Here is a 16,813-nt window from a genome sequence, read left to right as displayed (position 1 = left end):
ATAGTGATTGAAAGGTTCTGCTTTAGAAGGAATACTTTCAGTTATAAGGCTAGTTTAACACAAAAAAGCAATGCAAACTGTATCCTGCCTCTTACCAAGACAAGAGAATCAGCTATAACCCATTGCTCATCTCTACTTGCTCAGTGAGTGATAATTCTTATGAGGTTTTAGTGACCCCCATGCCCCTCACTTGGTAACATGTGCTGTTACCAGCCAAACCATTGTACAGACCAATAAACACAAATTGAAAAAGAAATAATCAGAAAAGAAACCCTCAAAGCACTTTTTATACAGAGGCAGGGCAGTTGAGGTAACAGCAGTGAGTGATTTAAGAATCAATTAGATGCAGTCTCAGGGGAAATTAAATACTAAGTAGGGAGGTGCCTTATTAGACAAAATGGCCTTTACTTTTCACCAAAAATATTATGCATGCTTGCTGTTTATACTTTTGCATTAATTAATTATTTGTGCAGCCCTGATAAAGTTGAGGAAATCAGTCCCTGTATTGGTCTTCAATTTTGAAGTGTTTCTGACAGTTTCACTTCTTCAGATTTTTAATAAATCTTGAATTGGCCTGTATACCAATGGAAAGATTAATGGGCATCACAATGGTGAGTTATAATTAAGAACAGAGGATCAACTTGTGATATACGTGCTTTGCAATGTTTGTAATGTAAATAACAAACAACGGTAACCTAAATCATTTTGGTATTTTAAGAGAGCACCCTGTACAGAGCAAAAGATTTCATGCAGCAGTAACACCGAACATACCCCACAGGAGGCTATTTAGGAAATTAAGTAGTCATGGTATGAGAGTTAAAGTGCTGTCGTGGATTAGAAACTGGCTAAGAGACAGAAAACAACGACCAGGAATACATGGTGAATTTTCAACATGGCAAAGGTTAACGCTGAGTACCTAAAGGCTGTCCTAGAATTGGTGGTATTTAGTATGTTTGCTAATGATGTGGAGAAGTGAGTGAATAATGAGGTGAGTAAACTGGCAGATAACATCAAATTATTTCAGATTGTCAAACCTAAAGAATACTGTGAGGAAATTCCAGGGACCTCAGGAAAACTAGATGAATGGGCAGCACAATGTCAGATGCAATTTAATGTTGACAAATGCAAAATAATGCACATTATAAGAAATAACTGAAAATACCCATTCACATTACTGGGGTTCTTACCTGTAGCTACTCAGGAGAGAGACTTGGGCATCAGTGTGAACAGCTCAGTGAAAATCTGTGCTCAGTGTGCTGCAGGAAGCAAATATTAGGATTAGTAAGGATTGGGATGAAAGCTAATACTCAGAAGTTCTGATGCCTTTATGTAAAATAAGTGGTAGACCTGCTCCTTCAATACAGTGTTTGATTCTGGGCTAAGCTAACATTAAAGAAGTGTAGCTCAGGGATTTAAGCAACAATATGCTTGTTTTACTGGACAGTTGTACTTGGTTTTTTTATCATAGTTCAGAACAGTAAATTGTCAAAAGTATACCACAGTAGATACTGATATGTTCCCACCCACTCTAACCTAGAGAACAGTGACTAGATATTCACCATCTTTACTTATAGTTGGATCACGATTATTAAGGTTGCCCATAAGGTTTCCATTATAAGATCCTGCTATCAGTTGCTTATAACTTTGCCAAACTTTGGCCACTGGAGTTGAAATTTTCCTTGCTGGAAATCTGCCTCGGGAATCTTTTTATAAAGTTTCAGTTAAAACGGTTCAGCCATTTCTGAGGACAAGGTTGCAAAACAACTTCTTTTTCCAATGTTGAAAACATTCAGGTGCCCTTTTCTTTGAGAAGCTATAGTGCTTTGGCATGTGGTGGGGATATGCCTTTTACTGTTCCCAGGAATGTCTGCTTAAATTTGGAAAAGTTATAAGCATTTGAAAAAATCTGTTTGCACATGTTCAATAGTCTGAGATGACTTTTAATTTAGTAGCTAAAATCTCTGAAGGGTCCATCCTCACTGAGCATGTTCCAGTCCCTCACAGCTCCTATTTGTGACTAAGACCATGTCTACACTAGCGAGCTTACAGCAGCACAGTTGCACTGGTGCAGCTGTGCTGTTGTAAGATTGCATGTGTAGCTGCTCTATGCCAATGGGAGAAAGCTCTCCTGTTGACATACTAACACCACCTCCACAAGCGGTGGTAGCTATGTTGGCAGGAGAAGCTCTCTCCCCAGCATAGCGCCGTGCACACTATCACTTATGTGGCAAAAGTTATGTCACTCAGGGGTTTGGGTTTTTTTTTCACAGCCCTAAGCAACATAAATTTTGCCGGCATAAGTGGTAGTGTAGACATGGCCTGAATCACATGCACCATTCTCACAGAATGACTGAGCATGCTACAGCCCAACACTGCAGGGGTGAAGATGGACACTCTCTATAACTGCTGCCCTCACCTGCTCTGGGCCAAGGAGGGGTTGGGCACAAGAACAGAGAGCAGGGAGTCTCTCTCTCTCGTGCAAACAGTGGGCAAGAGGAAGATACCTGATGCAAATGCAGAGGGGACAAGAAATGGACTGGGAGGGGAGGGAAATGTATAGATTGTGTCAAGGGGGGGGAAGACTGGGATTGGCTGGACAAGGATACTGGGACTGGGAAATAGTGGTGGGCAGAAGAGACAGATCTTACGAGGAACCAGAATGTGGAAGAAGAAGAGGGACTGGCTGGGCAAAGAAACTGGGACAAGGAGCCAGGGAGGGGATGGGAAAGCGACGGATATTGGATAAGGGGCCTAGAGAGAGAGACTAGATTGAGAACTGGTGAGGGGAGGGAAGTAACAGATCAGACAAGAAGACAAGAGGGAAGAAATGGGGCTGGCTGAGCAGGGAACGGAGACTGAGAATTTGTGGGGATAGACTGGGTGGAAGGTCTGGAGGAGGAAACTAGGACTGACTGGGCTAGGGGATTGGGATGTGAAGCCTGAGAAGTAGATACTGGGACTGGATCAGCAAGGAAAATGGGACTGGGAGGAGGAACCAAGGCTGGGGAAGAGACTACTTTGACAGGGACAGGTTTCAGTGGGGCAGGAGTCAAGCTTGGGGAAAACAGGCAGAAGGTCTGTGTCCACAAGAGAACAGTCCCCTCAAGAGCCTGGAATGGAACTCAGGATTTCTTTTCCTCACCATTCCTTTGTTGCCAGTAAATATCTGCGAAACCCACTGTCAAACTCTGTATCTCTTCATCCTCTAGTGCTGGTCTACAGAAGGATGGCAACACACTACTGCTATGAGTTACTTTATTAGTTCAAGTGGCAGTGGTCTGTGCAGTGAATCTAAAAGTTCCAACCCTGCTGATGAACTGCAAAGGTGTCACTAAGGTGCCACATGATGGAATTTTTGTTTTTTCAGTTTGATTTTTAAAAAACCCTTGGAAATTACACACAAAACCTATATTTAAACATTAAGTTTGCAAAGTCAAGCACTCAAAAGTTAGGAAATACCAGGTTTAAGGTTGCCTACACAATCTTAATTTGGCCTCCTTGTGCAGATGTATTGTCTTTAATTACATAATCCCATACTATTTTTCCTCAGAACCCCTACCCCACTGAGTGCACAGGATGGATCTATTCTGGGAAGGAATCAGGATTATGTAGTGCAGGAGGATGTTGTCTATATAACCCTTGCCTAATTTGTTGCTGAAGTTGGAAGGTGTGAGTGAATGAGGGATGGGATTTCAGGAAGAGAAAGGACAGTGTCATGGTTAAGGTAGTTGAATGATATCCTGAGGAAATGGATTCTATTTCTGCCACCGAGTTCCTGTTTGATGCTAGGCAAGTCATTAAACTACACTTTTCATAGGTAGTTAACACTTCTGTTCCTTGTTTTCTGGGTGCCCAATTTGAGACCCTTAATCTGATTTGAATTCTTTTTAATTTAAAATAAAAGATCTTAAATTACTACATCTAGAGGTGAGGTTGCACTGGTGTAAATGAAATTGAATTACTGTTTGCAATTTCAAATAGATAGTAAAATATTAAATTGTTAAGATACTTCTCTATCTTAGGAATTTCAAAGGCACCATATTTAATTGCTGCATGAACTAAAATGTATTATGGATTCTGCTGATACTATTTGGGAAATTTGTAATTAATGATTAGTGAAGACATGCTGGAATGGGTTTAGAGGTATCAATAAATGAGAACAAAACACTTGAGTAAATATTTTTCATTTGTGACTAACTAAAAATTCTTTTTTGGGTAAAATTTTCAAAAATATCTGAGTTACTGTGGTGCCTAAGTCCCATTGACTTCCAATGAGACTTAGGCTCCTAATATAATTTAAGATTTCCAATTTGTTTCATATAGGAATTAATCTTGGCAAAAGCCCCTAATCATATTTGCATGTAAATTTAAGGTGAAATTGAGCACTTGATGCAACTGTGCTGAGGTCCACGGTATTGCACCTGTTTATATTGGGTCTGAACTTGGCCCTAGCATCATTGCATTGCCATTACTTGGGACACCAAATTGCCTGGTAGTGTGTTAGTAATATGTGTTATTTTCTGTAGTATAGAAAATTCAAAGATATAAAAGTATATAGTAAAGAGGTCTTCTTTCTAGCTTCTTTCTTATATTTCTAGCTAAATCTGAGGTACCATGCACTGAAATTCAGTGATATTGAGGTCTCGTGAACATTTCCATTCTTGAACCAAATTCAGACCTGTTGTAAGTACAGATAGATGTAACTCAGTTCAATGCACCGATTTATGGAATCATAGAAAATGTAGGACTGGAAGGGACCTCAAGAGGTCATCCCCTTCACTGAGGCAGGGCCAAGTAAACCTAGACTATCCCTAATGGGTATTCCTTTAACCTGTTCTTAAAATCCTCCAGTGATGGGAATTTCACAACCTTCCTATTCCAGTATTTAACTACCCTTATAGTTAGAAAGCTTTTTCTACTATCTAACCTAAATCTCCCTTGCTGTTGACTAAGCTGATTATTCCTTGTTCTACCTTCAGTGGACATGGAGAACAATTGATCACCGTCCTCTTTATAACAGCCCTTAAAGTATTGGAAGACTGTTATCAGGTCCCCCCTCAGTCTGCTTTTTTCAAGACTACACATGCTCCATTATTTTAATCTCACAGGTCAGGTTTTCTAATCTTATCATTTTTGTTGATGTCCTCTGGAATCCCTCCAGTTTGTCCACACCTTTCTTAAAACATGGCACTCAGAACTGGACACAGTCACCAAATCTGAATTTAGCCTTCCTGTATATTTTTGGTCACAGACCAGGCATAATTAGATTGTGTCTAATCATAATATAAGTGCACTGTATCATTGCCAGTCTTTGTCAGACAATCATTTTCAATGTTAAAAGGGGTAGGGTTATAAAAAGATAAGTTATTGATAAATGGGTTTAATAGATTGAGGAATCATGACAATATGCAATAACTTTATATTACATAGTGTTTTTGCAAAAAGCATCAGAATGCATTGAAAAAAACTCACTTTCTGGATTTTAGGAAACCAATTTCATGCACGGAATTCCATATTAATAATGAACTCATAGAAGTTGTTCCAAGTTCAAATCCCTACTCACAGACTGACACAGAAGAAGCCTATTTACTTACGAAGAATGACTACAAAGAAGAATTCACCCAAGTTATTTGTGTTAAGCCTGACTATGTCCCAGTACTTAAAGCACAAGATCAAGGTAACTATCAAGTTTACTAATTTCCCTTACTTATAGTGATTCATTCATAGTTTTTCATCTGTAGGTCACTGGTTTGAAAACAGATCAAGGTCCCAATTCTGCAAACACATATGCATTTACTTAACCTTACACAAGTAGTTCCTTTCACTCAAATTTAACTCCAATATGCTTGCAGGATTTGAACCATCGTCTGCCATGACTGAAAGATAATACCACTGTTTATTGACCTGGATGGAAGGAGTTGGTAGTCACATTCTCAGCTCAATTCTTAATGAACTGGTATCCACTTAACAGAAACCACTGTAAAGTTCACATGAATTGACAGCCTCAGCAACCCAAGAACTGAATGGCCAATTGATAACAAACTATATTACAATCTTAAGTGGTGGTCCCCAAATCAGGCAGAGGCTCATGTTGGAATCAGGAAGCATGCACTGACATTGTCTATGTTGTACTTGCTTGTTGCGGGTTTGATGGTGTGCTCTGGGATAGCAGTACTCCAAAGTGTAACACCTCATGGCAAGATTCCAAGGGGCGATTTCCCTGGCAGCTACAGTTTAGGACCACTGGCGAGAGTCCAAAGGTTGCTTTGCCTATTGGCTATAATTTGGGGTAGTGTCACCCTCTGGTGGGAGTGATGGGGAGGTAGGAAACCCAGGCCCACACTACCCCACCAGGTTCTGATCCAGGGCCCTTCAAAGCAGTAGTCCTTGTACATGGACTATGGCCTGATATGCATAAGTGTGCTCCCTGGGTCACTTCCTACCCCTTGTTCCAGTCCCTCCAATGTCCCTACTGTGTTCACCTCTGATCCATGTCTTGAATCTCCTCTGGTGGCAATGGTGAGTCCTCACCTTCAGCTACCATAGTCAACAGGCTTCCAGTGGCTTGGCTATGATGCTCAATCCCGGTAGTAGCTTGGAGGCCAGGTGACTTCCTGGTGGGAGGCTGCTGCACCCAACTGCTGTCCTCCACAGTCAGCTCAAACTGAGTTGCACTGCTCTCTTTTGAATGCTCCAGCCATTGGGAGCATGCCAGCAGAGGCAATGGGGGTGGCTTCCTGTATCCAGAGAAGCTCCTTAACCCTTGCCTTGCTGAAGCGGGGTTGCCAGCCCTCCAAGATTGTCCTGGAGCCTCCAGGAATTAAAGATCAATCTTTAATTAAAAATTATGTCTCATGATGAAACCTCCAGGAATACCGCCAACCAAAATTGGCAACCCTACGTTGACACGCCATGTTGCAGTGCTCTTTGAATAAAAAGAAGACTGCTATTATGGCCCTAATCCAGCAAAGCATTTAAACAGATGAGTAGCCCTTTTGAGTTCAGGGACTACTCATTTGGTTAAAATTACTCATGTAATTCAATGCTTTGCTGATTTGGGACTTCAGGCTGTCACCTTATTATTTGCATTAAAGTTACTTTTTAAAAAATAAACAATTTAGTCCAACCAGTCATTTAAAACGTATTTATAGAGCACTCAAATGCAGTATTAAAATATAACCTGCATAGTAATATAATACTGTGTACACACACCTCAAACTAAGGAGTATGATGTATTTCAAGAATATGATAGCTCACGAAAGCTTATGCTCTAATAAATTGGTTAGTCTCTAAGGTGCCACAAGTACTCCTTTTCTTTTTGCGAATACAGACTAACACGGCTGTTACTCTGAAATCTGTTAATACAGGAACTCATTGTGCTAGGCTAGGGGTGGGCAAACTTTTTGGCCTGAAGCCCACATCAGGTTTCCAAAATTGTTTGGAGGGCTGGGTAGGGGAGGCTGTGCCTCCCCAAACAGCCAGGTGTGGCCCGGCCCCCACCCCCATCCAACCCCTCCCCCGCTTCTTGCCCCCTGATGGCCCCACTGGGACTCCTGCCCCATCCACACACCTGCCCCCTGTTCCCTGTCCCCTAACAGCCCCCTGGGAACCCCTGCCCCATCGACCTGTCCCTGTCCCCTGACTGCCACCGGGCCCCCTGCCCCTGATTGTCCCCCGCCGCTCCATCCAACTCCTCCTCTCACTCCAGACTTCCCCCCCAGGACCCCTGTCCCATTCAACCCCCCTGTTCCCTGCCCCCTGACCACCACCCCAAACTCCCCTGCCCTCTATCCAACCCCCCCGGCCCCACTCCCTGCCCCCTTACCGCGCTGCCTGGAGCACCGGGGGCTGGCGGTGCTACAGCCACGCCGCCCAGAGCACTGAGACAGCCATGCCACTGGGCAGCCCAGAGCACTGAGACAGCCATGCCACTGGGCAGCCCAGAGCACTGGGCAGCTGCGCTGCCTGGCAAGAGCTCGCATCCCCGATGCCCAGAGCATTGTGCCGGTGGCACAATGAGCTGAGGCTGTGGGGGAAGGGAGAACAGCACGGGGGTGGGAGGGTGTTGGGGGCTAGCCTCCTGGGCCAGGAGCTCAGGGACCGGCCAGGGGGGTCCCGTGCACCAGATGTGGCCCATGGATCGTAGTTTGCTCACTTCTGTGCTAGGCATTTTACAAACTGGGCAGCTCATTTTAGAGCAAGAGAAGCTTCTCACACAGCTGCTCAGCTGTTCTAGTCTGCCACAAGTAACTTCTGCTTTGGCAGAAGACATTCTTCTGTCCCTTCAAGGTGGTCATTGACTGGGTCAGTAGTGACTAGCTGTAGAAATGGTGACCTCTTCCAACCGCCTAACAGGACCCAAAGGATTATCATCAGCTTTCATCTGCAAACTCTTCCATCAATGGGCAAAACAAGTAGGAGTTTCTCCCAATTATCTCATGCCTCTGTTTTCCTCTCTTCTCAGTAGTAATCTCCTCTTTTTACCCTGGGCCACCATCAGCCCCAAATTATCTTAACGTATGAAGCAGGAGCTCCCAATTTCTTTGGAAAAAATATTAAGATATATTTAACTACTATTGTATTCCTTCAATAAAAACAAAAAACAGCAAAAAAAATTCTTTATTCCATGGCCAAATTGGACTCAGACAACATAACTTTGACTGATACTATGCAGGCCATTACTACTTGTAGCCAAAGAGACCACCAAGAACAAAAATCTGAAATATAAGATCCTGAACTGTCACAATATCTTGATGATGGTAGTATCATGCCCTTTTTAGTCGGATTAAGTTATCTGGACAGGGCTTGATTCTCCACTCCATTTCCCCAGTTTTACACAAGTGTAACTCCACCAAAACGAATCGTGTTTCAGCAATGTAAAACTGCTGTAACTGAATGGAGAATGAGGCCCTCAATTTTTAATCCCTCTAATGTTCTGTTCAGGCAGCTGCCTCCCAGTGTCTGCAGTTCAATTCTCATTGGAATTGTGCACACAGATATCCAGACAGAAATGTGGCACAATTTTCAGGCTTGACAAAGCCCTGGGTGGGATGATTTAACTGGGAATTGGTCCTGCTTCAAGCAGGGGGTTGGACTAGATGACCTTCTGGGGTCCCTTCCAACCCTGATATTCTATGATTCTATGATCCCTAAATACTTCAATTTTTTTCCTGAAATAATTGGGACTAATTTACTTAATTCTCTCATAGTGCCTGCTCCATAGCAATCAGCAATGCCATCGCAGTCCTGATTCACAAAATTCCCAGGAACGTCTTCACATTTCACAGTAAAAAGAAAAGGAGGACTTGTGGCATCTTAGAGACTAACCAATTTATTAGAGCATAAGCTTTCGTGAGCTACAGCTCACTTCCTCAGATGCATATCGTGGAAACTGCAGCAGGCTTTATATATACACAGAGAATATGAAACAATACCTATTCCCACCCCACTGTTCTGCTGGTAATAGCTTATCTAAAGTGATTTCCAGCACAAATCCAGGTTTTCTCACCCTCCACCCCCCCACACAAATTCACTCTCCTGCTGGTGAGTGAATCCACTTCTGCAGGTGGGTATTGTAGTTGTAAGAAAGCTTGACAGAGATCTTGTAGGTGTTTGTCTCTGTCTGAGGGGTTGGAGCAAATGCGGTTGTATCGCAGAGCTTGGCTGTAGACGATGGATCGTGTGGTGTGGTCACACTACAGTGCTAATAAACGATGGTCACATAAACACCACCCTATACCGGAAACCTACTGACCGCTATTCCTACCTGCATGCCTCCAGCTTTCACCCTGACCACACCACACGATCCATCGTCTACAGCCAAGCTCTGCGATACAACCGCATTTGCTCCAACCCCTCAGACAGAGACAAACACCTACAAGATCTCTGTCAAGCTTTCTTACAACTACAATACCCACCTGCAGAAGTAAAGAAACAGATTGATAGAGCCAGAAGAGTTCCCAGAAGTTACCTACTACAGGACAGGCCTAACAAAGAAAATAACAGAACGCCACTAGCCGTCACCTTCAGCCCCCAACTAAAACCCCTCCAACGCATTATTAAGGATCTACAACCTATCCTAAAGGATGACCCAACACTCTCACAAATCTTGGGAGACAGGCCAGTCCTTGCCTACAGACAGCCCCGCAACCTGAAGCAAATACTCACCAACAACCACATACCACACAACAGAACCACTAACCCAGGAACTTATCCTTGCAACAAAGCCCGTTGCCAACTGTGCCCACATATCTATTCAGGGGACACCATCACAGGGCCTAATAACATCAGCCACACTATCAGAGGCTCGTTCACCTGCACATCCACCAATGTGATATATGCCATCATGTGCCAGCAATGCCCCTCTGCCATGTACATTGGTCAAACTGGACAGTCTCTACGTAAAAGAATAAATGGACACAAATCAGATGTCAAGAATTATAACATTCATAAACCAGTCGGAGAACACTTCAATCTCTCTGGTCACGCGATCACAGACATGAAGGTCGCTATCTTAAAACAAAAAAACTTCAAATCCAGACTCCAGCGAGAAACTGCTGAATTGGAATTCATTTGCAAATTGGATACTATTAATTTAGGCTTAAATAGAGACTTGGAGTGGCTAAGTCATTATGCAAGGTAGCCTGTTTCCTCTTGTTTTTTCCTACCCCCCCCCCCAGATGTTCTGGTTTAACTTGGATTTTAACTTGAAGAGTGGTCAGTTTGGATGAGCTATTACCAGCAGGAGAGTGAGTTTGTGTGTGTATGGGGGTGGGGGGGATGTGAGAACCTGGATTTGTGCAGGAAATAGCCCAGCTTGATTGTCATGCACATTGTGTAAAGAGTTGTCACTTTGGATGGGCTATCACCAGCAGGAGAGTGAATTTGTGTGTGAGGGGGTGGAGGGTGAGAAAACCTGGATTTGTGCTGGAAATCACTTTAGATAAGCTATTACCAGCAGGACAGTGGGGTGGGAATAGGTATTGTTTCATATTCTCTGTGTATATATAAAGCCTGCTGCAGTTTCCACGATATGCATCTGAGGAAGTGAGCTGTAGCTCACGAAAGCTTATGCTCTAATAAATTGGTTAGTCTCTAAGGTGCCACAAGTCCTCCTTTTCTTTTTGCGAATACAGACTAACACGGCTGTTACTCTGAAACATTTCACAGTGTGAGCAACAGCTGGGAAATCGTGGCATATATAAAACTGCCAAAGAGGAACAAAGAGCACAAATATGAACAATAAAGCCACGAGAATCCCTTATTTCTGGAGAAGCAGAGCCTGTCTACCAGATGCATATCGAGATAAACCTGAAGGCTGACTGGCCCAGTTGTACATTGTGGAAAAAGGAATGGCAATTGATAGGTCTTGTTAGGGCCCCTTCAAAGAGCTTAGGTTCTTTTGGAGTACAGGACGAAGGAGATGCCTACTGTACATTCTTCCTCCTCCTCCACCCCCCTTCCACATTTTCTCCCTAAAGGAAGAGAAGAACTAAGCTGTTTATTTTTCTGCTTCCCTACTGGAGAGAAAGGTGGTTCACACAGGGCAATTCCTTCCCTGATAATACTGTGTCTTCTCGTAAGCTTTCAGATTAGTGAGGCCTCAACATGTACAGTACAATGTGCCTAGAACACCCTAAATATTATGTATAAGGGCTTCATTAATTAATCTGAAATTATGATTCACATTATAATCATTGCTCCAGATTGCATCACACGTTTTTGCTTATGCACTCGATCCAAAGCAGTTGCTAGAAGTTTACCACTTTGGGAAAGTGAAACAATGCAATCACTTAAACAGAGTTATGTCCCAGAGCCACGTAGAGGACCCGGGTGGCTCTTGGTACAGCATTGTACAAGATATCCAGATAATGTTTACTAGTAAAGATACCATTCTTATCAATAATGCAGGCATACTGTGGTTAATAGTTGAAAGTACACTAATCTAAATTCACCTGATAACGTTAAAAGCACTTTTAAAAAAGTCCACATTAAAACAAAAAATCAGATGCCTAAAGTTATATTACATACATCAGAAAACTTTGCAAAGGATATTTATTCCTGTTCAAGGTCTAATTTACTCTTGAATATTTGTATATATTATACACATTATAGGAGTTCAAAGAGAGGCTAACTGCTTGCTCCGTAGTTTGGTCAATCTTACAAGTTTTATATTATCTACTTGTTACTTTGACACTTTAAACAACTTTAGTAGAGCTAGATTTCCATAGATAACTGTCTCTGAAAGAGAAAAAGAAGAGTATGAAATTTGGACAATAAAAATGTTTAATGATATTTAACTGCAAATTAAAAATAATAATTTACAATTATACTTATACAAAAATGAATTGACAAGCCAAAGAGATTAAATTGTATTTTGATATGAGAGAGAATTGTAAATTATTCTGTATGTTGTTGAATCTTATACTGAATTAACAGTTCAACATTGATTAATGTATACAAAGTAATTAAGACATGGTTATGTCCAATAGCAAAACATATTGCTCAATTATTGCTGTTTGAGAAAGAAACTTAAAAAGAAAACAATTTAATTATTAAGGAAAAAAAATTTTCGGACTCATTTTAATAAACTACCTTCCTGTACCCTTTTGAAGTATTTGAAAGGCATACAAACTAATTCATCAGTGGCTTACTAGAGAGACTGCTAATGTTGGGAAGTAGTGCGCAGTGTTCAGTGCAATACCAGCTTGCATTCTCTGAGGCTTTAGATCTGTACAGAGAGAGCCAAAAAAAAAAAAATAGAAAATTACGGATAAGTAGAAGTAATTAGGAATTAATATTATGCTTCTAATGACATAGTTATCCTAATCTTGGTTTTAAAAGATGCATAGTGTCAAATTAATGAAAACCTGAGATGGAATTCTGAATGGCCTCTTTGAATTTGTAATTCAAACAGAGTAAGGCCAAGATTTATTCCTCAAGAACTTGTTTTATTAATGCAGTATTCCTTCCAGGCCTGTTTGTGAATGTTAAATATTTATTATGGTTATCCTTCTGATTCTAATACTACACTTAATTTCACAGACCCACATAGGTTTTTATTAATCATTTTTTATTTTGACAAGTATAAAAAATGTAGCAATGTGCATCTTTTGAAGATACTTGTTTAAAACAAACTTGTTCAGCGTGAAGAATATAAAGCTTAGCATAGCAAATTACTCAAATAATTAAAAAATGTATGCAGATTGACTTCCGAATTATTATTCTGTAACCATGAATAAATATAAACAAAGTAAAACTTGGGAAATCCTGTGACAATCATTAAAAGATGTACAATTCTGTTGGCATAACTGGAGGGTGAGTAAACATGCTGAAAACCAAATTTGGGTCCGGTATTCCATTCAAATTCCAATTTACAGAATTGGCCCAATTCACCTTTCAGGACTTGTCTACACTTGCTGCGCCACTGCAGCACTTAATGAATACTACCTCTGTCGATGGGCGAGCTTATCCTATTGGTGTAGGTAATGCACCGCCCCGAGAGGGGAGAAGTCCTCCCATCAACATAGCACTGTCTACACTGGGAGTTAGGTCAGTATAACTGCGATCTTCCACACCCCTGAACGATGTAGTTATACCGACATAAGTTTGTAGTGTAAACTAGGGCTCACATATCATCTTTATGTGTAGAAAGCCAATGATTTCAGTAAAAAGAAAAGGAGGACTTGTGGCACCTTAGAGACTAACAGATTTATTTGAGCATAAGCTTTCGTGAGCTACAGTGAGCTTATGCTTATGCTCACGAAAGCTTATGCTCAAATAAATCTGTTAGTCTCTAAGGTGCCACAAGTCCTCCTTTTCTTTTTGCGGATACAGACTAACATGGCTGCTACTCTGAAACCAATGATTTCAGTGGAATTTTTCCAAATTTATCTCTGTGTGAGATTAGAATCAGGTCCTGTTCGTTTAAAATGTTAATAGCCATTCTGTTGTGTTTATAATGTCTGTTCTCAGCAAGAGGTCACGTTGGGATGACTATAAATTGTTTTGCACCCAACTCCAGCTGTGTCCAGTTCAGTGCGAATTGTACTAGCATAAAGGCTCCAGTTCAACAAAGCATTTAAATTAGGGCTGCCAAGCGATTAAAAAAATTAATTGCGCTTAATCATGCCATTAAAAAAAGTAATCACATGATTAATCGCACTGTTAAACAATAATAGAATACCATTTATTAAATATTTTTGGACATTTTCTACATTTGCAAATATATTGATTTCAATTACAACACAATACAAAGTGTACAGTGCTTACTTTATTTTTTATTACAAATATTTGCACTGTAAAAAACAAAAGAAATAGTATTTTCAATTCACCTAAGTACTGTAGTGCTTTCTCTTTATCATGAAAATTGAACTTACAGATGTAGAATTATGTACAAAAATAACCTGCATTCAAAAATAAAACAGTGTAAACCTTTAGAGCCTACAAGTCCAATCAGTCCTACTTCTTGTTCAGCCAATTGCTCAGACAAACAAGTTGGTTTACACTTGCAGAAGATAATGCTGCCTGCTTCTTGTTTACAACGTCACCTGAAAATGAGAACAAGCATTCGCATGGCACTGTGGTAGCTAGTGTCACAAGATATTTACATGCCAGATGCACTAAAGATTCATATGTTCCTTCATGCTTCAACCACTATTCCAGGGGACATGCTGATGACAGATTCTGCTTGATAACCGTCCAAAGCAGTGTAGACCGACACATGTTCATTTTAATCATGAGTCAGATGCCAACAGCAGAAGGTTGATTTTATTTTTTGGTCGTTTGGGTTCTGTAGTTTCCACATCAGAGTGTTGCTCTTTTAAGACTTCTGAAAGCATGCTCCACACCTCATCATGCTCAGATTTTGGAAGGCACTTCAGATTCTTAAATCTTGGATCGAGTGCTGTAGCGATCTTTTTAGAAATTTTACATTGGTATCTTCTTTGCATTTTGTCAAATTTGCAGTGAAAGTGTTCTTAAAACAAACAGCATGTGCTGGATCATCATCCGACACTGCTATAACATGAAATATGTGGCAGAATGTGGGTAAAACAGAGCAGGAGACATACAATTCTCCCCCAAGGAGTTCAGTCACAAATTTAATTAACACATTATTTTTTTAACAAGTGTCATCAGCATAGAAGCATGTCCTCTGGAACAATGGCCGAAGCATGAAGAGACATATGAATCTTCAGGGCATCTGGCACATAAATATCTTGCGACGCCAGCTACAGCAGTGCCATGCGAATGCTTGTTCTCACTTTCAGGTGACATTGTAATTAAGAAGTGGGCAGCATTATCTCCCGTAAATGTAAACAAACTTATTTCTCTTAGCAATTGGCTGAACTAGAAGTAGGACTAAGTGGACTTGCAGCTCTAAAGTTTTACATTGTTTTGTTTTTGAGTGCAGTTATGTAACAAAAAAACCTACATTTGTAAGTTGCACTTTCATGAGAAAGAGATTGCACTACAATACTCGTATGAGGTGAATTGAAAAATACTGTTTCTTTTGTTTATAATTTTTACAGTGCAAATATTTGTCATAAAAAATAATACTTTGTATTCTGTGTTGGAATTGAAATAGATATATTGAAAATGTAGACAAACATCCAAAATATTTAATAAATTTCAGTTGGCATTCTATTGTTTAACAGTGCAATTAATCATGATTAATTTTTTTAATCGTCATAATTTTTTTGGGTTAGTCATGTGAGTTAACTGCAATGAATTGACAGCCCTAATTTAAATATGTGCTTAAATCTATAACTAATCAGCGAAGCATTTGAGCCCATGCTTATGTCCCAATGAAGTTAGTGGATTTACCCACACATTTTAGTATTTTGATCAATAGGAATGGAATGCTGAATCGAGACCAAAGTGTGTATGATAACACAGCAGATATATTACAGAATTACAATTCAACTACAATTAAGATTGCACAGTTACACTTTACGATTATTCATGCCATTTTTTGAAAGTTCCATGGGTAACCTTAACCATGTTCTCTTGTGCATATGCATTATGATACAGTTTTTAGTTATACTGTGTCTCAAAGAATGCAATATAATTTGATTGCAATAATATTTTTTTAAATGGCAAATGTATGTTTTTCCCTCCACTCTCCTAGTACTCAAAGATGGATGAAACAAATGAACTCACTAAACCATTCTCAAAATATTCATCCTTGGTAAAGAGTAAAGCCTGAAAATTTCAACTCCCAAGATAAAAATTGAGTAGTTGTAAGCTAAAATAGCAGTTTTTAACAGACATTTATGTGTCCTTAACTACAGGTTGCTCCAGCTATAAGGCCCCATCTCAATAAAGCAATTTAGAATGTGCTTATATCCACCCCTGTTCAGTAAAGTAGCTGAGCATATGCTTAATTGTTAAATGATAACAAGGTTATTGAAGCTAGCAAGCAAATATGCTAATTAAAATGATTAAAATGCATTAAAGTAATTAAATATTAAGACTAATTGGAAACTAAGCCATTTCTCATACCTTTAAAGCCCTTTAGAACCATTTGATGAAAACAGACCATTGAAGAATTACTACATCAGGATTATAAATGCAGCATTGTTATGCAAATTGAGGGCTCAATTATGCCTTATTTTAGCCTTGTTTTAGGGTATGTGGTATTGAATTCATATCCTACTTGTATATTAAGCAAGGAAAAGAGTAATAGAAAATATTGCATTGGTGCAGTATAGTCAAATTAATGTTGTTGGGGAACAAACAACTTTCTGAATGACTTTTGAGTGCTTAATTTCTCAGCCTTAATTTGCATTAATGTTTGGGGGATTTTTTGCAT

At 40.3% G+C, this 16,813-nt stretch overlaps 1 protein-coding gene across 1 annotated transcript in view; it reads left to right on the top strand.

Annotated features, from left to right (window-relative positions):
* Window positions 1-16,813, top strand: part of SHOC1 (shortage in chiasmata 1) — a 114,940-nt gene that overhangs the window by 16,168 nt on the left and 81,959 nt on the right. Inside the window, exon 4 of the mRNA XM_073346129.2 lies at window positions 5,487-5,677. Within this exon, the coding sequence (XP_073202230.2) occupies window positions 5,487-5,677 (191 nt within the window). The remainder of the gene's footprint in view (window positions 1-5,486; window positions 5,678-16,813) is intronic.

This window comes from Lepidochelys kempii, chromosome 5, assembly GCF_965140285.1.
Source record: "Lepidochelys kempii isolate rLepKem1 chromosome 5, rLepKem1.hap1, whole genome shotgun sequence".
In the NCBI taxonomy this organism is placed as follows: domain Eukaryota; kingdom Metazoa; phylum Chordata; order Testudines; family Cheloniidae; genus Lepidochelys; species Lepidochelys kempii.
The sequence above is the reverse complement of the archived record's forward strand: the minus strand, read 5'-3'. Positions and strand labels throughout refer to the sequence as shown.